A 20,901-nucleotide genomic window follows, 5' to 3' on the forward strand; every position below is an offset into this window, starting at 1 on the left:
CTTTATTCCTCAGCTACTCACACAGCATTTGGCCTATGGCAATATTCACCAAAATGCTACCTGATGAGTCAGACTGCCTTGTTCTCCTCTTCAATTTTTGTCAACTCCAGTTTTCCCTTGATTTTCAGCTCCCATTTTGCTTTGACTACTTTATATCCATGGCTTCCTTCAAAAGATGTCTTTTAAAACACCTCTTTGATCATATCCTTCTACTTTCATTCATAACATCTAATCTTTTTCCTCTTACCTGTGTGGGAATGTATGCAACATTTAAAATTATAACAAATTCAACCAAAGTTATATGTGAACATAGTAATTGTTTTTCTTAAAACAGTCACCTTGGGAAACATACCTATTTTCATTAGTCATAGCCACAGTCAGTTCTGGAGACACTCTTTGGGGATAAGTATCTTCACATTTTTATGAATATATTTTAATAGTGACAAATCCAGTCTTTGCAGGTGATGTTTAAAATTTGTATAGAGCCAAGTCACCATGAACTATATTTAGTGAGTAAAGAGAATGCTCTAACTGGCAACTCTATGGGTCAACTACTAAAAAGTAATGTTATTATCATTCTCTGAACATATTTGCACAAGGGAAATTCCAAAGCTATTTTGACTGATGATGTTATTTTTGAAAAGAGTTTCTAGCATCCCAAGGTGACTAGTCTCAATAATAGTACTTGCTAATTTACTGAAAAGTACTTATTCAAATCCAGTTTGGAACTTCATAAGCCTCTAATCATACCGACTTGCACATCTTTACTGTTATTTTACATTCTAGTTCAAAATATATTATGTGATAGACACTGGGAATAAATAAGGCCATGGTCTTTGCCCATAAGGTCTTCTCTGAATTGGTTGAGAAGACAGAAATATCAGCAGTCCTGTGTAAAAAAAAAAAAAAAAAAAAAAAAAAGAGATATTTTAATAAGTTAAGAGCAGTACAGTGGAAAGACTGTCTGTTGAGGGGCAGGAATTTGTTACAGTGTTAGCAAAGCCTTCTCAGGACTGAAGTATTAATGATGATTAGAAGTTCACCAAGAGAAGGAGGGAAGGGGATGTCAAGAGTCCTTCCAAACCAAGGGAACAGAAGGTACAGAGACTGAAATAAGAAGATATATTTTGGGGGTAATTTCAAATTGTTCAATACTGTTACGGTGTAAAGTTCACAATGGGGCAGAGAGGATGAAAGATGGGGCCTAGTGAAGCAGAGGCCTTCTATTTACTGCTTTTAAAAGTTTGGACTTTATCCTGTCAAGTAGGGAGGGAGAGGCTCTGTGGGTAGGATTTTCCTTCCCAGTAGGATTGTAAACTCTCACATCCAATTAGTTACATAGGTTTGCACACACACACACACACACACACCCACCCCCCATTGTCTCAGATCCATCTCTTCCTTTCCATTCTGACATTTACCTCATTAGTTCAGGCCTTCATCACCCCACGCCTGTAGTGTTTCGCTAACTCCTGACTGGTCCTCAGATTCCAGTTCGCCTTTTGCTCCTGACAATCAATTTTACACAGGATTATCAGAGGAACTTTCCTTTCCATCAAGTCTCACCCCTGTTCAAAAGCCTTCAGTGATTTTCTATGATCTGAGAGATAACTACTCCCCCCCCCCCCCCGCCCCCGCCCGCCCTTCAGCTTGCCCCTTAAGATTTTACCAATCTGGTCCCCACCCCCCTTCCCTCCTTGACTCCTGTCACTGCAAAGAGTAGCAGAACTCACCTACTTATTCCCTTATCTGTACCTTTATTTTTATGGTGGCTATCCCCTGGAGTTTTACAACCACACAAATCTTTCCGCTTGTTTTGTTTTCAGCTCTTTTCTTTCACAAATAGTAAGCCCACAGGTGCCCATGGAAGTATTTCCCACTCTCCTGCCCTGGAAGTAACCACTATTCTGCTTATATTCTATTCCTATATATTGTGTGTCGTGCATCCATGGGTGGGATTTAGGTTGCTTCTAGTTGTTGGCTTTTACAGGGATTCAGAGCGTCATATATGTTAATTGTCCGCTTTTACAAACAATGTTACAATGAATATCTTCAGCAAAACCTTCCCTGAATCCTGCAGGATTTTCCTCAAAAGTAGCTTGTGCAGGGGCATCTGGGTTGAGCGTCTGCCTTTGGCTCAGGTCATGATCCTGGGGTCCTGGTACTGAATCCCGCATCAGGCTCCCCATAGGGAGCCTGATTCTCCCTCTGCATGTCTCTCTCTCTCTGTGTCTCTCATGAATAAATAAATAAAATCTTCAAAAAAGAAAAAAACTAGCTTGTGCATCCTGCATCTTCAGTATGATCCCTTTGTGCTGAGCACACTGCTAAGCAAAGGAAGGCGGTAAAGAAATATTTGCCGAACGAATGGATGGATGGATGGATGGATGGATGGATGGATGAACGGTGCAGCACCGCCCAGTTGATGTGCACGGCCCACGTTCCTTTCCGGTGGGCTCTGGCCTGAGCCCCCAGGCCCTCCCTTGACGGCGCCGGCCCTTCCTTCCCGCACTCCTCCAGGCGGCCGGGAAGGGGGGGTAAGTGTGGGCGTGCGGGGGCGATACCCATCCCCCCGGACGACTCCGTCTCTCCGCGCAAGTTCACGAGGCCCACCCTAGCGTCTCAAGTTCAGGGTCCTCTCAGCACCTCCCTCCGCCGAGGCCAGGCTGGCCGTGCGCCGACCGCGTTAAGGCGCCTGGGGACCCGACGCGGGGGGAGACGCTGAGGGTCCGGCGGCGGACTCGGAGGAGATCCCTCCGCGCGCAGCCCGGGCCGGCGCTTCTTCCTGCGGGAAACCCCTGGGTGCCGCGGGCGGCGGGGTCGGGCCCGGCGACAGGGGGCGGGGCGTGCGGGGAGGAGGCGGCCGAGGCGGAAGGACACACGAGGCTGCTTCGTCGCTCAGCCGAGAAAGTTTCAGCCGAACTTCGGGCGGCGGCTGAGGCGGCGGCGCAGGAGCGGCAGGCTAGCGCCGCGGGGCGCGGGGGCGCTTAACGCCTGAGCTTCGGCGCGCGGCGTGAGGCCGGGAGCCGCAGAAGCGGCCGGAGGAGAGGAGCGTGTGGGGGACCCTCTTTGGGGACCCCCTCCTCATGTGGATCTGCGCGGGCGGCGGCGGCGGCGGCGGCGACCGAGAAGATGCCCGGCCTGAGCCCCGCTCGGCTGTGGGCGCTGCTGGCGCTCGGGCTGAGCTGCGCGGCCCCCGCGCGCGGTGAGTATGGGGCCGGGGTCGCTGTCCGCTGCGCCGGGTCACCCGGGGCGCCGGGCCCCCGTTCCCCACCCCCGTCCCGTCCTCCCCTCTGGAGAAGGCCGGGCTCCGAGGGAGGCCCCTCGGTCCCCCAAGTTTGGACACCGCCGGGGCCTCCTCCTCCGCACTCCCCGCTGCCCCCACGCCCCTTGGCCGCGGGCCCCACTCACGCCTCCGCGGTGGAAGGGGGGCCGGGCCACGAGCCTTGAAACTTGCTCTCCAAGTTCTTGAGTTCGGGCCGTTGGGCTCTTTTGCCTTCTGGTTCCGCGTTTCCTGGGGTCGAGCAGCCCGGGACGACCCCCCTCCCCCCCGCCCCCCCCTGCCCCCCCCCCCCCCCGGCCGGCCGGGGACCGCAGACGGGCTGAGCAAAGGAATGCCGGACTCCGGCGTGCAGGGAGGGGGGCAGGGCCTGGAGCCCAGCCGCTTACACCTTCCCTGCCAGCCCGAGGCACCCCCCGAGTGGGTGGGCTTGCTTCGGGTGGGGACGGGGTCTCGTGGGGCGCCCGGGCCCTGACACCCCAGGCCCCGCTCTCGGGCGGAGTCTTTGAAAGGTGGAGGCAGGAGCGGTAGGGAAGCTGGTGTGGCTGCATGCTGAGCCACATGATTTAAAAATCTCAACTGCTGTTATTCTTTCCGAGGCGCTGAGCTCGGGCGCTGTTTCAGAGTCTGTGCTCAGCCCCAGGAATGTGGTGTGACGATCACCAACTCCTCCAACCTGGCAGCGGCGTTTGCTGCTCTTTTGGCATGGTGGGGGTGGGGCGGGGGCGGGTGAGGAAAAGTGGATACGTTAATTCAAAGTGCTTCCTTGGAAAGCCTCTCTATGGTTGGATATTAGCAACCATCTTTCTGAACACGGTTGGACCAAGGAAAGGAAACCGAATCACGTCTTATCCATCCCACCCACGATCTTAGATTCCGAATTTCTTCAGACTGTTCAGTAGAAAGAGCGCGGCTTTTGCAGCCCTCTGTAATCCTGGGTTCAAATCCAGCTCTGCGGTATGAACGCACCAATCAAGTGAGAATGAAATTACCCAGCTAATAGGATTAATTAAGAGAATGTATATTAAACCCATGGCAGGCAAAAGGTATTCAGAAAGTCCTTTCAGGGCAGGACCGTGCCTTATTTTTTATGAACTCTGCTTCCAGCGGGATGGTAGCTAGTGCATGTGATAGGGTCTTCTTTTCCTAGCTTCATCTGAAGGAAGATTTTACCTTTACTAACACACACACACACACACACCACAACACAAAAAAACAGCTGATACAAGAGCTAAGTCTTTGCAAAGAAAAAGTTAAGAGTTTTAGAAACATTTGCTCTTTGTTCATTGTTAACAGATAGTTGGCATGCCAATCACAGATGTTTAAACGAGAACAAGTTTTTTTTTTTTTTTTTTTATCGCGGTACTGAGTTGTTTAGCACCAACCAGATCCTTCTTGGAAAGCTCAAATCCCATGCACCTCTGTGTCCCTAAGAATTTCAGAAGTGGACCAGGAGGCTATGTGATGATGAACCAAAATCATTGTTTTGGAAGAGTTTAGCAAAACGGGATGACATTTTTGCCTTTGATTTTTCTTTTGAGTGAAAGCTTGACTGCAAGTGTAGATTTAGAATAAAAAGGAGTATAAACAGTGGGCTAGTCTGAGGATTACAATCCTTGGTTTCTACCATTAACTTGCTTTAGTAAATAACTTCATCTTCATGATCAGTAGCCTCCTTACCTATGAAAAGAACTAAAGTGATCTTTAGAGAGTTGCAGGGAATAATAAATATGATTGCAAGGCGATTTGCAAAATTAGGTGTTAAATGGTTAAGACTGATGTCAGAAATAGGATTTCTCTGGCAGTGTAGGGCTTCTCACATTCTAGGACCGCAGTACATAGAATATCCTCTTCTATACTTCTATACTGATGAGGTATTGCTATTACCAGCTAGCTTTTAGGTGGACAAGTTGAGAGTTACCTCGGAGGACTAGATATGGGTATTTTTTTAGACAGGAGTTCTTCAGATACTAAACTACTGCAATAAAAGATATTTAAAAACCTGTTTTTTGGTACAAATCTTCAGTCTTTTCAGAGTCTAGCGGTGAAGGCTTCTTCAGTCTTCTTAATCTGTTATCATTGTTTTTGTCAAAGTACTACACTCTTTCAAATTTTTGAGTGTTCCTGTATTTGGAATTATGGCCAATTGTTAATTTAAATGTCACTTGAGTTTCTAAGTCAAGAAGCAGTCAACCCAGTTGTCATTGTCAAACAGCTATCCAAAACCACCTCTTGCTCCTTGTTTTCTTTTACTTTGCAATGGGAAGGGTTTTCCTGGTTTTGTAGCCTGCTAGATAATTTCTCAGCTGAATTCTCTTGCTTTATAAAAAAAAATCACAAAGAGCAATGTTTTTTTCCTTTCAGATGAAGATGAAGTTTAGACTATTTTCCTTTTTCTTTCTTGTTCTTTCTGTATTATTAGTCTCTTTTGCAGGGGCAGTGGGTGGGAGGAAGGAGAGTGATTATCTTTTGTCTCTCTTCTTTTTCCTGATGTTTCGCTTTTTAAAAATATTTATATACATCTCCTTGGCATCCCTCTGCACTATTCCCATATCACTGTGTCTTCCAGAGGCTTTCTGTGGTATCGAGGAGTAATTTCTGGTTTACCTGAATTGTATTTGCTGACTTCAGGACCTTTAGAAAATGTTTAAATTCAGTGGGATATGCTTGGATGCTTCAGAGCAGCCTTACAATACATTTTAAAAATATCACACCCACAGAAATTCTATTTTGCCCACAAAATTTGCATCAATCTAGTTCCCACTCTGATGCCATTCCTAGTGGTTCTCCTTACCCTGTCCCCTATGATAGAACAAAGCTCAATATCCTGGTTGCATCAAAATCAGCTGAGGCAACTCTTGGACTCAACACTCAGGGATTATGATACAGTAGGTTTGAGAATCTGTATTTTTCAAGATTTATAGTAACTTGTTGGAACCCCACTGATAGTTCATTATTCTGTCTTCAGCTGTGTATATGGGGATCTTTCCTTCTTAATTTTAATAATTGCCAGAATTAATCTAACCTTAGTCAACTATTCCAGTATCAAATATTCCTCCACTGTCAAAGATTTTTTAAATTGTTAATATAAAAGCTATTGAGTATAATGCTATTTCTTCTTGTTCATCTGGACACAATGGGTCCCCATTGTCTCTTTAGAAGGGCTTCTTATATTTGAATGATATGTTATAAATCCTCTCCCTGATCCTTTTCTTCTGTGTTGTCTTTTTTTCAAGCTTCATTCATATATATAATTTTGGACTCCCTTTATTTGTCCTTAGTGGTTTTAGAGTAAAAAATCCTAAGCCATGATTTGAATGAAAATGTAAGAGATTTTACATTACCCTTATATTATGTTTCCACTTGTTATTTAAGTGCTTTCTTTCTTGACATCTCTACGTGGATGCCACAACTTGAACCTTTCATTTTCCTACTATTTTTTCCTTATTCTCCTTCTTCTCCTTCTCTGCAAATGATTTGACACCAAAGGTTTTATTTTCTTCTACTCTTTTTTTAAAGATTTTATTTATTTATTCATGAGAGACACACAGAGAGAAGCAGAGACATAGGCGGAGGGAGAAGTAGGCTCCCTATGGGGAGCCCAATGTGGTACTCAATCCCATGACCCCAGGATCACCATTGGAGCCAAAGGCAGACCCTCAACCACTGAGCCACCCAGGCATCCCTCTTCTACTCTTCTATTTTTATTAGTCTAACATATGTATAATATTTTGTATAACATATGTTAGACTAATAATATTATTAAATATAAAATATTAAAATATTTAATTTAATATTAAATATTAAAATATAATATTTTGGAAAGATCACTGGACTGGGAACCAGAAGACCATCATTCTCCTCTAGGTCTGTATTTAATTAGTAGTATAATCTTGTGGGAGGGATTTTGTGCCTCCATTTGCTCAGGTATGTTGTCCATAGTCACTGAGCCAATTAGAGTCAAGTAGAATTTCTCTCTTTTGGTTTGCAGTCCATGCCTCCTTCACTCTCCACACCACTTCTGTCTTTTTACAAATGAACTCATGTACACGGAAACACTTAGAACATCCTCAAGTGCTTATTGTTAATATGTACTTCTTGAGGAAGAGAACTGTGTTTTTTCATTTATGTGTTTTTTCTAGTATATTTACCCTGTACCTGGCACAGTGCCTTGGCATCTAATAGATATTTAATATTTGTTCAGTTGAACAATTACTTTTATTTTCCTTTTCTTTTTATTTTTTTTTCCTTTTCTTTTTAAAAAGATTTTATTTATTTATTCATGAGAGACATAGAGAGGCAAAGACATAGGCAGAGGGAGAAGCAGGCTCCCTGCAAGGAGCCTGATGTGGGACTCGATACCAGGATCCCAGGATTACATCTGAGCCAAAGGCAGATGCTCAACCACTGAGCCACCCAGGTACCCCACTTTTATTTTCTTATTCTGAACTACTATTGTACTCCAAGACGGTTATTTATTTATTTATTTATGATAGTATTTTCCAGATACATTGCTTACGTTACATTTGGGGAAAAAACAATTTTTTCCCTTCCCCTGAAGTTTTATTAAACTTGCCATTTTGAATTTGTGTGTGTGTGTGTATGTAGTTTCTTCCTTCTCTTTTTTTTCTGATCACTTCTGCAAATCATAAAGGTCACTTTGACTTTGGAATTTAACCTCAAAGGCACTGGCATCCACCCCCTGCCTCTTACTTGAGCTGTTTCTACAGTTTCCTGTATTACTATATTATGAGACCAGCAATTTCTGTTACTTTGCTCAGAATTGCCACACTTTATTGTAATTTGGTTATTTGGGGGATTATTGGAATAGTTTTAAAATTAGAGTTAACTAAGTTTATGCTTGTTTTGATTATTTTTTTGAGTTTTTTTACATTATGAGCTGAATATTGCAAACTAGTATTAGACTAAGAGGATGCATACATTTAATAAAGTTTGTTTTTTTTCCTACCAGGGGAGTTCCCTAAAAACCACTACCACCAACAAAACTCTAAAGATGACATGTGATAAATGAAACTTTGAGAGAACCATATAGTGCATGAGCTATCTCCGCAACACGATTTGCTCCTTGAGGGTAGACACTGTCACACACATCCCTTCTCTGGTCCATAAAATTTGTCTGGCATATGCCAAACATGTAGAATCATCCAAGCAGCAGGTTGGCTTTGTCACAGCACTTGTGACTCCTGCTCTGTCCTCCCCACCTTTGGGACATTCTAGAGAAGAGGCTGATGGTGGTCAGGGGTGTGTCTTTATGCTCTTTTCTCCTTTGAAGAGAAAAGATCAGTTGAAAGCTGACCCACCTACAGACATTTATGCTATCTCTTTTTGTTAATTAATGGGTAGCTGAAATTTTCCTCTTTGTTGACCTATGTGTTGGCAGAAACTTTAAAATTCATCTAATCCTTCTATCCTTTCCATACTGGATCTGCTCCTCTTACAACATCCTGGTCAAGAGGTAGCCTACCTTCTTTATGCTTTAACAACTCTGTGGTATCTCCCTGCCTTTGGAGGCAGCTTTGTTCATCTCTGGACAACTCTGATTTTTAGAAAGATTTTCTTATATTCAGTTGTAATCTGTCTTCATATGACTTGTGCCCATTGGCATATTCTCAGGAATTTCCCTTATAGAGTTCTGAGACCTGCGTGAGTGACAAGGATCCAAAGGGGCACTCTTTACTGAACTGTTACCTATACCTCCATAAAAGGTTAGACCTAGTAAGGAGCACAGAGATGATTCCATCTGGAGTGTTTTCCTGGAGATTCTGATTCAATGGGTCTGAATAGTAACTGGGAATGTGTATATTTAAGAAATAGCCAGTTAATTTTTGTATTAGGGAAGTTTGGAATCATTGCAGAGTGAATCTGGGGAAATAGGATTTTTTGGTTTAATTTTTGTTTGTTTGTTTGTTCTATTATGGTACTTAGAGATAGGTTGCTTTGCCTGGGTCTTGTGATCATTTTTTACCCTTGAAAGTACTTGCTTCTTGCTAAATGCCTAGCTTGCTGGGGGTTAGCTCTGATATCCCCAAAAGGCTAGTAAAGTTGTTTATTTTGTCTTAAAAAAATAATCTACAAACTGTTCAGAATATTAGGGCTGCTGTGTATGTGTTGTTTGTGATTTGGTGGTAGCCTCCTTATCCCTTCATCAGAATGTTACCAGAGATGTTCCATGGTCTTTTTGGTGTCCACTAAGTAATTCTGTCCCTAGTCCTTGTGAATGACACTGCCTTTGAGGATGTCTGCTTTGTTAACCTATGAACACACATCTGGTGTCCGGGATTTCCTTCAGATGTGTTAGTGCAAAAAGATTTAAAAGTCACTCATTTCAGGCAGTCCTGCCTTTGGGCTGTCTAGGCAAGTTGAAAAAGGAAGGAGAGTGAAGAAGGAACCTAGGATCTCTTGGGCAGAATAGAGCATTTTGTAAGAAGGGGCCCAGAAGTGCTCCTCTAACAAAGATGCTTAGTATTGCTGTCTTTTGTAGGAACTAGAAAGTGGCTTCAAATCTGAAAGGATAGGCTCTTGGCCTCTGGATGAGACAAACTGCAGTGTTCTTTTGTTACGGAAAGGGGGTTTGCTGTAAATCTGTTCTTTTTTCCCTCCTCTCCTTTCTGAGGCAAACACCAGTTGTGTGGCAGAAAATACATTGTGACCTTAAAAAGAAGAGTAAAACCAAGAAGGGGCGGGTAATAAAAACCATAGCTTGGAGTGAGAAAAGTGAGGTAATCATTGTATTAATTTATTTATATGTGTAAATATGGAAGTTCTATATACAACTCTGGTAGGAGCCCTAATTATTGGCTTTGAGATTTGTTATCTTTGTAGCTCTCCTGTCCCAGTCATGTATTAAGGAGGATTGTGGTATGTTGTTATCCTTAATTTGTATGTTTCATCATGTGTTAGGGAGTAAAGGGTATTCTGCTTTGGTAGATGTGGGAATCATTGACCAAGCAGAAGATAGGGGCCTGCCCCCAAGGAGCAGACATCATCATGGAGATAAGACAGATGAGCACACAATTAGGAATATGAAATACAAGTCATTTAGGTCACTTATCTATGGTCTCAGAAAGCAGCTTCCTGCAGTCAGGGTGACTAAGAGCTGTAGGGTCTGGGGAAGTAAGCTGCAGGTCTATTAGGACACCCCTGCTGGGAGTCTGCTATTCTCCCCTTTCTCTTTTGTAATTTAGAAGTATCAAAACTTAACTTGGGGAAAAGATAAAGACCTCTTTGTCTAGTAGGGGGTCTAAATGTAAATTTGGGACTGGTTGTGGTATGTATTATGTCTGTCAGTGGGTTTGTGGCAGAAGAGAGGGCTGTGTTTTTAGTCCTGGATGCCAGGCCTGATCTGGGATGAGTCAAGGTAGAGATACCTTCTTTGGAAGCTCTAGTTCTCAGTGGCAGTAGCTGAAGGAATTTCTTGTCATGGCCAGGCAGTGACAGAGGTTCAGTATGGACACACCCAGAGCTGCTGCCTCAGGTGGCATTGATTAATCACCCCCTCTGCTTGTCTTGGCAAAACCCTGTTCTACCAGCTCCTTAAAGTTTGTGTTTTACTAGATAATGACCGAATAAAGTCTTGGGGGTCATTTTACTGTCCCTTGCCACTCTTGAATGGCAGACCAGTTGCCGTGGTTCAGCTCTGGTACCCTTGGTCTTTGGCCGTTCAGCAAGGGGTCTTGGTCTTTCCTCCCCTTGACTGAAGCACCTTCCCTAGAGGTCTGCTTGAGGCAGTTTCTGGTCTTCAAGTCAGTTCCTCTCAGAATATTGGCACCTAGGCAGTAACTCCAGTTCTTTGAACACATCAGCCAAACATCATGCCAAGATGGACTCATCGCTTCACAAAGACAGGTTGGATTTATGGGTGTTGCAGAACCTGTTTCTGTGTTAAGACTAGCTCCCCCACCCTTATATACATTTAATCATATGAAGAAAGCATCTGTGTATCTTACAAAGTAAGGAAAACATTACTATAATATTTTGATTAGAGTTGGATATCGCCCCCTTAATAATATGTTGTCTTTTAACAAGTAGCATCACTCTAAAATACAACTTTGCTTGCTGGATAAAATGTTGTACAAGAAGCTGTGGTTACATTCTCAAGTATACTATCTGGTTCAGAGGCAGGTGCATTTTAAAATTGTTGTTTGCTTCTTTTTCATTTCTTTTTACTCTCATCTGTCTTTTTTTTTTTTTTTAAAGATTTTATTTATTTATTCATGAGAGACACAGAGAGAGAGAGAGAGAGGCAGAAACATAGGCAGAGGGAGAAGCAGGTTCCATGCAGGGAGCCTGATGTGGGACTTGATCCCAGGACTCCAGGATCACGCCCTGGGCCGAAGGCAGGTGCTAAACTGCTGAGCCACCCAGGGATTCCTCTCATCTGTCTTTTGAGGAGATTCTGAAGTTTTTAAACCTTGAAGATTAAATAGTCTTTTTAAACTAGACCCAAAAGGGGACAGGATTGCTAGACTGGCATATTTATTCAACATTCAAATAAGAATAATTGAATAGTGTTTATTCACTAGTATTTTATGTTGAATTTCTGAATATGAATATTCAGAAAACTAGATAGTGCTAATGTGTTAACTTCTCTAAATGGTAATTGTAATAAGCTGCAAAGAAATTAACTCTGCTTTCACATGCTTTTGTCTGTCCAGAAAGTGTTGAGACTCACTGAAGTTTGAGGATGTGTATATTTTGATTATGATATTTTATTATATTTTTCTTTGCTATGAACATGCTTTTATTTATTTGCTAGGTCTTCTTTAATTGGAGATGTTAAGGACATTTACTTAATTACATTTAAAGCACTTTCTAATCTTTATGAGGATTATTATAGGAAAAACATGTCTTGTGAATCATGCAAGTCTTTGGTTGTATGTTACTATTGAAAGTAAGTTACAATATTTCATGAATCCTATGACATACTTCCTAAGAGATTTAAGGAAAATGGTTATAACTAAAAACAAAGATTGTAATATTTTAAGGTAGGTTTACATAGTAACAATTAATTCTCATGTTATACCTAATTAACTTATACAATATTTTTTTGGGGGGGAGGGGAAGGTTACTTAAAAAGTAATTATATTTAAAAATAGTTAAAGGCATTGACAAATCTAGAAAAGTGTGAGAAAAATATTCACAATCCTACCACTGTTAATATTTTGGTGTACATCTTTTGGTCTTTTTTTTCTACCTTTAGTTTTAAAAAGTTGATTCATAATATAAACACAATTTTCTGTACTTTCTTTGATGATTATGAATATTTTTCATATTTTCAAGCACTTTTTATAAATTTTTATTGATTAAATAGTGTTCTTATTTTTTAAAAGACTTTTTAAAGGTTTATTTTAGGGGGAGGAGGGGCAGATGGGGAGGAGGAGAGAGAGAGAGTCTTAAGCAGACTCTGCACTGAGTGTGGAGCCTGATGCAGGGCTTGATCATATGACCTGAGCTGAAACCAAGAGTGGGGTGCTTAACTGACAGTGCCACCCAGGTGCCTCAATAATATTCTTATTAATAGGGTTATGATGTTTTGGCCATTCTTTGGTTTGGTTGCTTATTTAATTGGTTTCATTTTTTTTTCCTGCATAAATTATACTGATCCTCTTCATACAGAAAAAACATTCCTCATTAGGATTTTTCCTCATTAAGCTAGATTTGCAGAAGAAGAATTTCTGTGTCAAAGAATGATCTTAAAAAATAGGGATACAGAAGGTAAAAACAAACTGGAAAACATAAAAGAAAATTAAAATCTCCAATAATTCCATCACCTCCAACCAAAACCCATAGTTAATATTTTGATACATTGTAGACAGTTTTTTTTTCTGTGTCTATCATTGCAATTGGGGGGTTTAGCATAGGTATAGCTTTATCATCTGCTTCTGTACTACTTAAAATATTGTGAATATTTTCTTATATATATATGTTCTTTAAGAATATGAAAGGCTGCATAATGTTCTGTCTTAAGAGTCAGCTATATATATAATTTAAACTGAAATCAATTCTTAGTTTCTAATTTTTTAAAAAAGATTTTATTTATTTGAGAGAAAGAGTGAGTGAGCATGAGCAGGGGGGAGAGGCAGAGGGAGAAGCAGACTCCCTGCTGTGCTGGGAGCCCAGTTCAGGAGACCTGAGCCAGTGGCAGATACTTAACCGACTGAGCCACCTAGGTGCCCCTCTAATTTTTTTCATAATTTTAAATAATGTTACAATGAAATTCTTATATCTAAATCTTGGTAGGAATATTTATTTTGTTAACACTAAGCTCTCAGAAGTCAAGTTGTGTCAAAGAATATGGACCTTTTTGTGACTCTGATACTGCCAAATTCTCTTCCATATAGTTTGACCAAGCTATACTTCCATCAGCAGAATATGAAACCGTCAGTGTTGCCAACTATGTTCAACAGTAGTTTTTTTTTTTTTTTTAAAGATTTATTTATTTATTCATTCAGAGAGAGCGAGATAGAGGCAGAGACACAGGCAGAGGGAGAAGCAGGCTCCATGCAGGAAGCCCGACGTGGGACTCGATCCTGGGTCTCCAGGATCACACCCTGGGCTGCAGGCGGCGCCAAACCGCTGTGCCACCGGGGCTGCCCCTCAACAGTAGTTTTTATTTTTAAAGCTTTTAACCAATTTGATAAATGGTAAATGCTACCTGACCTTAATTTGCCTTTCTGATTACACAGTGATATTGAATCATTTTTCATATGGTCAGTGGCCATTCTTATTTACTTATTTTTGTAAACTGTGTCTTTTACCCCTCAAGGCATTCATTTTTTGGTTACTGATTGAAAAAGCTATTTATATGAAAGATATTAGTCCTTTCTTTGTCTTAAATGTGTTTATGGACAAAAGTATTTATGGACAGGTTAAACTACGTAATATCAAATTGCTACAAATATATATGTATTTTTCTTCCAAATGTTTATTTAAATTCTAGTTAGTTAACATATAGTGTTATATTGGTTTCAGGAGTAGAATTCAGTGGTTCATCGCTTACATATAACACCCAGGGCTCATCATAACAAGTGCCCTCCTTAATTTCCATTACTCATTGCTACCAATATTGATATCAAAAAACATATATTTAATAGATTAATTTTTTAATCCTTTGACTTGTAATGAGCTTGGTCAGTTTTCTTCATATTTGTTAACTGCTGTTTTCTTTAGATACTTTAAAATTCTAATCTGACCAAGCTGTCAGTTGTATGTGCTCAGGAAATGCACATTTAACATTTTATAAAAATATACTAGAGGAAAACAGTAAATTCTGGAGCTAAATATGTGATTTTTGGTGGGTTAAGGGTAATCTGTCTATATCCTGTCTTCCTGGATAATCAAGATTTTTGAAGTATGTAACATCCCTGAAAGGCAGGACTAGTGCACTACTAAATCTGACATTTTGACCTAATTGACAGTTGTATTGTGGTCTAGCCAGTCAGTTTGGTCAGACAACAGGATGACTAAGATTCCCTCCCCTCTCTCCTCACCAAATTGATTAGTTGTGGGACAGAGCTGACTGAATCAACCTGTTGTTTTGGCACCCCATGGACACCACCTGTTTGTTCCATTTCTTCCTCTAGCCTCCTACTGCCCTAGTGCAGTGCTGTGTGCACAGTGGGTAGGAGATCAGTGTTGTTGCTGAAGAATGTCGCAATAAAGAAGAGTAGACTGCTTGTTTTTCAAGCTTGTATGTTCTTAAGGTACCCTGCTGCTTTGGACATTAAGAGCTCCAGCTGAACTGTTGTATGTGGATGCCCTGCAGGTCTTCAGTGTTTGATTCAGAGTAATTTCAGGCAATATGAATGCTTTCTTAAGTATCATTGGAATTTACTGGGCTGGTTGTTTGCCAGCTATTGCCATATTTAGCATGAAGAAACCTGGGGAACAGGGACATTTCTGACCAATCAAAGAAGGAAACCTTTCTCAAGTGGATTGCGACTCTTTTTTTTTTTTTTTTTTAAAGCTGTGGTTAAGAGAATGCCAGTTAGGAGTTTGGGTTTGTGTCCATTGGTCTTTGTTTCTATGCCCCATCCACAAAATTAATTTGAGTGGGAAAAGAGATTTGATAGTGAAGCTCTTTCTCACCCTGGAGTTTTAATACTGTTTCTAGGAGGAATTAGGGAATTCTTAAGCCTCCACTGAGAGGCTTAATCAGCAGGTGAAGCTGCTGATTAAAAACAGGGTAATGGGTATTTATTTATTCTCATCTTTCTTTCTTTTTTTTAAACGCTTTGACTCGCTCTTCATCTTTTATTCATTTTTTAAAACATTTTTTTCTTTATTTATTTATGATAGTCACACACACAGAGAGAGAGGCAGAGACACAGGCAGAGGGAGAAGCAGGCTCCATGCACTGGGAGCCCGACGTGGGATTCGATCCCGGGTCTCCAGGATCGCGCCCTGGGTCAAAGGCAGGCGCCAAACCACTGCGCCACACAGGGATCCCCTATTCTCATCTTTCTTCTTGAAGGCTTGTTCATTTTCTGCTTTGTCATGGTCTGAATTTATTTTGGCACAGTTCTTTTCTCCATCCTTCTTTTGGAACCATCAGCCTTCCCTCTGTGGCTTAAAATTTCTCTGCCTGTTTTTCCATTTTAAAGATGAAGATAGTATTTGGAAGGATCAGTCAATATAACTAACATAAAACTCATTTTCATAAAGTAAAACAACCTCAACATTTACATAGCAATGTAGAGTTTACAGAACCTTCTTATATAATTACCTCCTTTAATCTTCACAAAACTTTGGTGGAAACTGAGCCTCAACGGAATACTGGCTTGTATACCATTGTTTAGCTCTAGATAGTAAGTGACAGAACTTGGACTTAAACTTGTGGTTTGACTTTTTAAACCTCAGTTGTTTTTTTTTTTTAACACTGTTGAATTCTTACTATGTGTCTGTCATTCTGCTAGGGCTTTACATATATTTCCTCATTTAATTTACATGGCTATCCTTTAGGGTAGACAGTATATAACCATTTTACAGATAAGGAAATTGGAACTTAGATTCATAGCTTTGGGTGTTGGGGTGAATAATGCAGCTAATGAATAATGGAGCCAGGATTCAAACTTCTATCTGGCTCCAGAGTCTCTGCAGTCAACTATGGCACTTTATGTACATTCATACAGTTATCCTCACAGCAACCCTATGAGATGAGGAGTAGTAGGCTAAGTGGGGAAACTGAAGCTTATTAAATGCCCAGGATAATGCAGTTAGTTAAGTGGTAGAGTTGAAATTTAAAGCTATGTCCATCTGTCTCAGAAATCCTTACTCATTCCAGTATACTAAAGATGCATGTTTTTATGGTATGTATAACTAAAAATTAGTTCATGAAACTGGCAGTTCTTTGAATGTTGGGGTCAACTATTAGGAATCCTTTGTATTTTCTGAATATAAAAGAAATGGATGGACATTAGTTGACGCATGGCCCTTGACTTACTTTAGTTGATTTGAGTTACTGAGGATTCAGTAAATTAATGTGTATAATGTAATAATAATTCATAATACAATGCCTGGCACATAGTAAGAGTACAGTAAATAGTAATTGTTGGTGTTATTTTATGTTGCAGTATGGACCTTTTTGTTGCTTTCATTTTAATCAAAAGTGGATGAGTTAGGTAGAATATAAGAAACAGCACGGAGGATCATAGGGGAAGGGAGGGAAAACTGAGTGGGAAGAAATCAGAGGGAGACAAACCATGAGAGACTCTTTTTTTTCTTTTTTAAGACTTTATTTATTTATTCATGAGAGAGAAGCAGAGACACAGGCAGAGGGAGAAGCAGGCTCCATGTAGGGAGCCCCATGTGGGACTCGATCTCGAGACTGTAGGATCATGCTCTGAGCCAAAGGCAGACACTAAACCACTGAGCCACCCAGGCGTCCCCCCATTATTTATTAATCAGACATTTGTGGTTGGATGTTATGCTTACTACAAAAACTGTGATTTTTCTGAGGTATATCCTTAAGGATAATATCAGGTCCAACTCCATTGTTCCCCAGTTTCATATGATATGGCAAATATCACATGCCATTCTGTGTCACCATGTGGAATACTAGTTTAAACCTAAAATATTTGATGTTGGGATCCCTGGGTGGCGCAGCAGTTTGGCACTTGCCTTTGGCCCAGGGCGCGATCCTGGAGACCTGGGATTGAATCCCACGTCGGGCTCCCGGTGCATGGAGCCTGCTTCTCCCTCTGCCTATGTCTCTGCCTCTCTCTCTCTCACTCTGTGACTATCATAAATAAATAAAAATTAAAAAAAAATTAAAAAAATAAAATATTTGATGTTTTAATTAGCCTTATAGCACTTTAATGGACTATCTCTCTTAGGCATTCTGAAATAATAAAAATATCCTATGGTCTTAACACTTTTAGAGGCTCCTGGAGATTTTGAGATTCTAGGTGTTTTATAGGTGGAGAAAACTAAAGCCCAAAGAAATGAGTGGCCGAAAGACCCAGAGCTAGGTCAAGGTTGGGGCCTGAATCCAAGCTCTTGTTTTCTAGTCAAGTGATCTTTCCTGTGCATTCACTACTCAAATGATCTATCAGTATGTCAACCACCTTTTTTTTTTTTTTTTTGAGATCTGAAAAGGGAATAAAAGAGTGGAAAAGTAGGGGAGGGGAGGGGTGTGGCCATATTGAAAATGTCAGTGACAGCAAAGAAAATATTTGACTGTGAGCCCCTGCATGTCCCTTTGGACTTCTCTGTAGTGGTTAAGACAAGCCAGTGGGGCTGGTGTCATTAGTGATTCAGTAATGGATTAGCTAGGACTGGTGGAGTTACTTTCTCAGAAAAGGGTTTCGTATTTTTAACATTTGTTTCCCATGACAGTTTGCTTATTCTCAAGTTTTGGCAGTCTTGAGCAAATGGTTGTCAGGTTTTTTTGTTTTGTTTTGTTTTGTTTTAAGACAAAACTCAACATTTTATTTTGCTGATTTAGTAAACCGTATTCTACCTACCACTCCCTTCTGCTCCCTCTATAATTATTTCTAAGACTTTGTTTTTCGGTTGTGGGAATACTATGAAAGGTTTTCTTTTATGGTCTGAGATATTTATAATTATGTGTAAGCATACTGTTTACAGAAAATGTAAGTGGTGCATATGGTAACTCAAATACTCTTAAAACACTTAAAATATTTTCCAATAATTTAAATCTTTCCAAAAAAGCAGCTGGAGCCACTTATGGTAAAAGAGAGGAGGTGTACACTAAGGACAGCAGCATTCGAATATAATTAATATAGAAAGAAGTGAACGTTACTTTGGAGGAACCGAGAGTATATGCATGAGAGCAGATCGAGGCATGCCTCCTTATTAATAAAGTGAACAAAACAGACCAAAATCTCTGTCCCTATGGAGTTTATATGCAGTAACAATAGCTTTCCTATGTGAAGGGTTTATTATGTTGACAGATGCTTGACAGTACTTGGTGAAAGTACTTGACCTGTTTCCTTTGGTCCTTATAATAGGTGTTTGATTCCTATTTACTGAAAGGTTAAGGGATGGTCATCTACGCTACTCAGCTGATCATTGGTATAGGCTAGCAATTGGAACCTCTCTTGCTCAACTCCAGAGCTCACACACGCACTATAAGTGATGCCATTGTCAATTTGGTGGAATCCTATGGTCACAGATAATGTAACTTTGGATATAATAATATTTTGTGTCCTAAACTGATTTAAGTTTTACCCTTACCATCATCTTACTTCTGAATGAACATTTGCATAATATGGGAATTATTTAAACTTCAAAATTCCATTTTAAGGATTTGGAGTCCTTTCTAAATCTTTTTGGAAGTGGGGAGAATGGATTTATGTGTGTCATAATCCAAGAAAGGTTGTTTAGCATTTCTTTCCCTTTTATATCTTGATCCTAAAAGAAATTCTTTAGTAGATTAAGACCAGGAATGAATGGGGAGCTTTTTTTTTTCTTAATAAAAAACATTTTGAAAGATCGAAAATGGCCATCCAGAGTCATATTTGTGCCAGCCTTTTCAATTACAGATAGCTTATTTTTTCCAGATAGCTTTTTCTTGACCTTGCACATGAGTATGTATTCTTATCATTGAATTTTGAAAGGGATGTAAGAAACCATGTAAAACAATTGGAATGCTTCAGCTTATGAACAGTGGACATAGCCAATTACTGAAACTACCCAGTGCTAACCTATCTTGGCCTGGGAAGTGCATTTCTACACATATCATAGAAAAAGCACACATTTTTTCTTCTTTATGGTGAACTTTCTCCTTATTATTACCTCCTTTGTTACTGACAATCAAAAGTCATCTGTACTTATAGAAGAGAGAATGTGTCTGACACCAACAGACAATCCCATCTATTCTATTCTATTCTATTCTATTCTATTCTATTCTATTCTATTTTATTTTGTTTTGTTTTGTATTTTGTTTTATTTTATTTTTTTATTTTATTTTATTTTATTTTTTTAATCCCATCTATTTTAAAATACAGCCTGCACATGCATGCTTACACATGTGGGTCCTTTCAGATATGCTCATCTCTCCTTAGAGTTTAGTTTTGTTAGTTGCCCATTGGATGTTGAAAGTGAAAATGCTCAGGGATATTAAAGATAATGAAAGAGATAAATGACAGTATAGGTTGATTGTTTTTTTATCTTTTGGAATGACTTTAGATACCCTTTCCCACTACACTTTGATTTTTGCTTTAGCATAGCTGTTAGGTTTTTAGAACTACCTAGACCTGGCTCTGATTCTTAGTTAAGAATATTGGGCAAGCCCCTTAACTTCTCTAAGTCTCAGTTCCCTTATTTATGTAATGGGATTAACAGTAATACCTATTATTTGCAGATATTAGAAACAGCATATTTAATTGCATGGTTCTAGGCACAAAATAGACACTCAAGTGTGTGTGTGTGTGGGGGGGGCAAAGTTTAAAACTTCATTGGCCTCATAGTAATTCCCCCCTTTGGAAGATATGATCTGAGAATTCTATCTCTGATCCTTCCTATTTCAGTTTCTTTCAAGGATTTCCTTTTAGACTCTGCTTCATTACTAAGGCCGTGCAACACCTAAAGAGCAGACCAAAGCACTATTGTTTAGTAATTTCAAATTTGTAAATTAACCATGTAGGTATTAAAAGCCTCCCTAACCTTTTGTCTGCTTAAGTTTGCAGCATCTTGCATCTGTCATCTCAGAAATGATTGATTCATAGAAAAATTATTTAGTATTTCCAATTAAAGCTGGAGAACTCGTTTAATAAGGAGGATCTGTTTAGTTGTCTTATTTGTTTCCATCTTTCACTCCTGAGTCTTAATGGAAATCGGGTTTGAAATATTAGAAGCAGTTGTTTTTCAGCATTGGGAAAGCTTATCTAATCAGGCATGCGAAGTGGCCTATGTTGGATTTCTGTGCCAGAGAAGGCTAGAGGAGGTTGAGGAGATTATCGCTCTTGCTTATTATTCCTGAGCATTGTCAAGACACTGGGAGAGCAGTAGGAAATAAAAAAAAAAAATGTTGAACTTAATTACACCAGTCCAATATACATCCTACCCCCATTCGGGCTGGTCTCATAACATAGGTGTATGTGAGCTAATTTGAATCATGTAATAGTTTGTCATTTCTG

General features: G+C 40.2%; 1 protein-coding gene across 1 annotated transcript in view; it reads left to right on the top strand.

Moving 5' to 3' along the window:
* The first annotated feature begins 2,875 nt into the window (after window positions 1-2,875).
* The window catches only part of NOTCH2 (notch receptor 2), a 164,683-nt gene continuing 146,657 nt past the window's right edge, over window positions 2,876-20,901 (top strand). The window contains exon 1 of the mRNA XM_055312499.1: window positions 2,876-3,205. Within this exon, the coding sequence (XP_055168474.1) occupies window positions 3,133-3,205 (73 nt within the window). The 5' untranslated portion in view covers window positions 2,876-3,132. The remainder of the gene's footprint in view (window positions 3,206-20,901) is intronic.

The sequence above is a fragment of the Nyctereutes procyonoides genome, unplaced genomic scaffold, assembly GCF_905146905.1.
Source record: "Nyctereutes procyonoides isolate TBG_1078 unplaced genomic scaffold, NYPRO_anot_genome, whole genome shotgun sequence".
Taxonomy (NCBI): domain Eukaryota; kingdom Metazoa; phylum Chordata; class Mammalia; order Carnivora; family Canidae; genus Nyctereutes; species Nyctereutes procyonoides.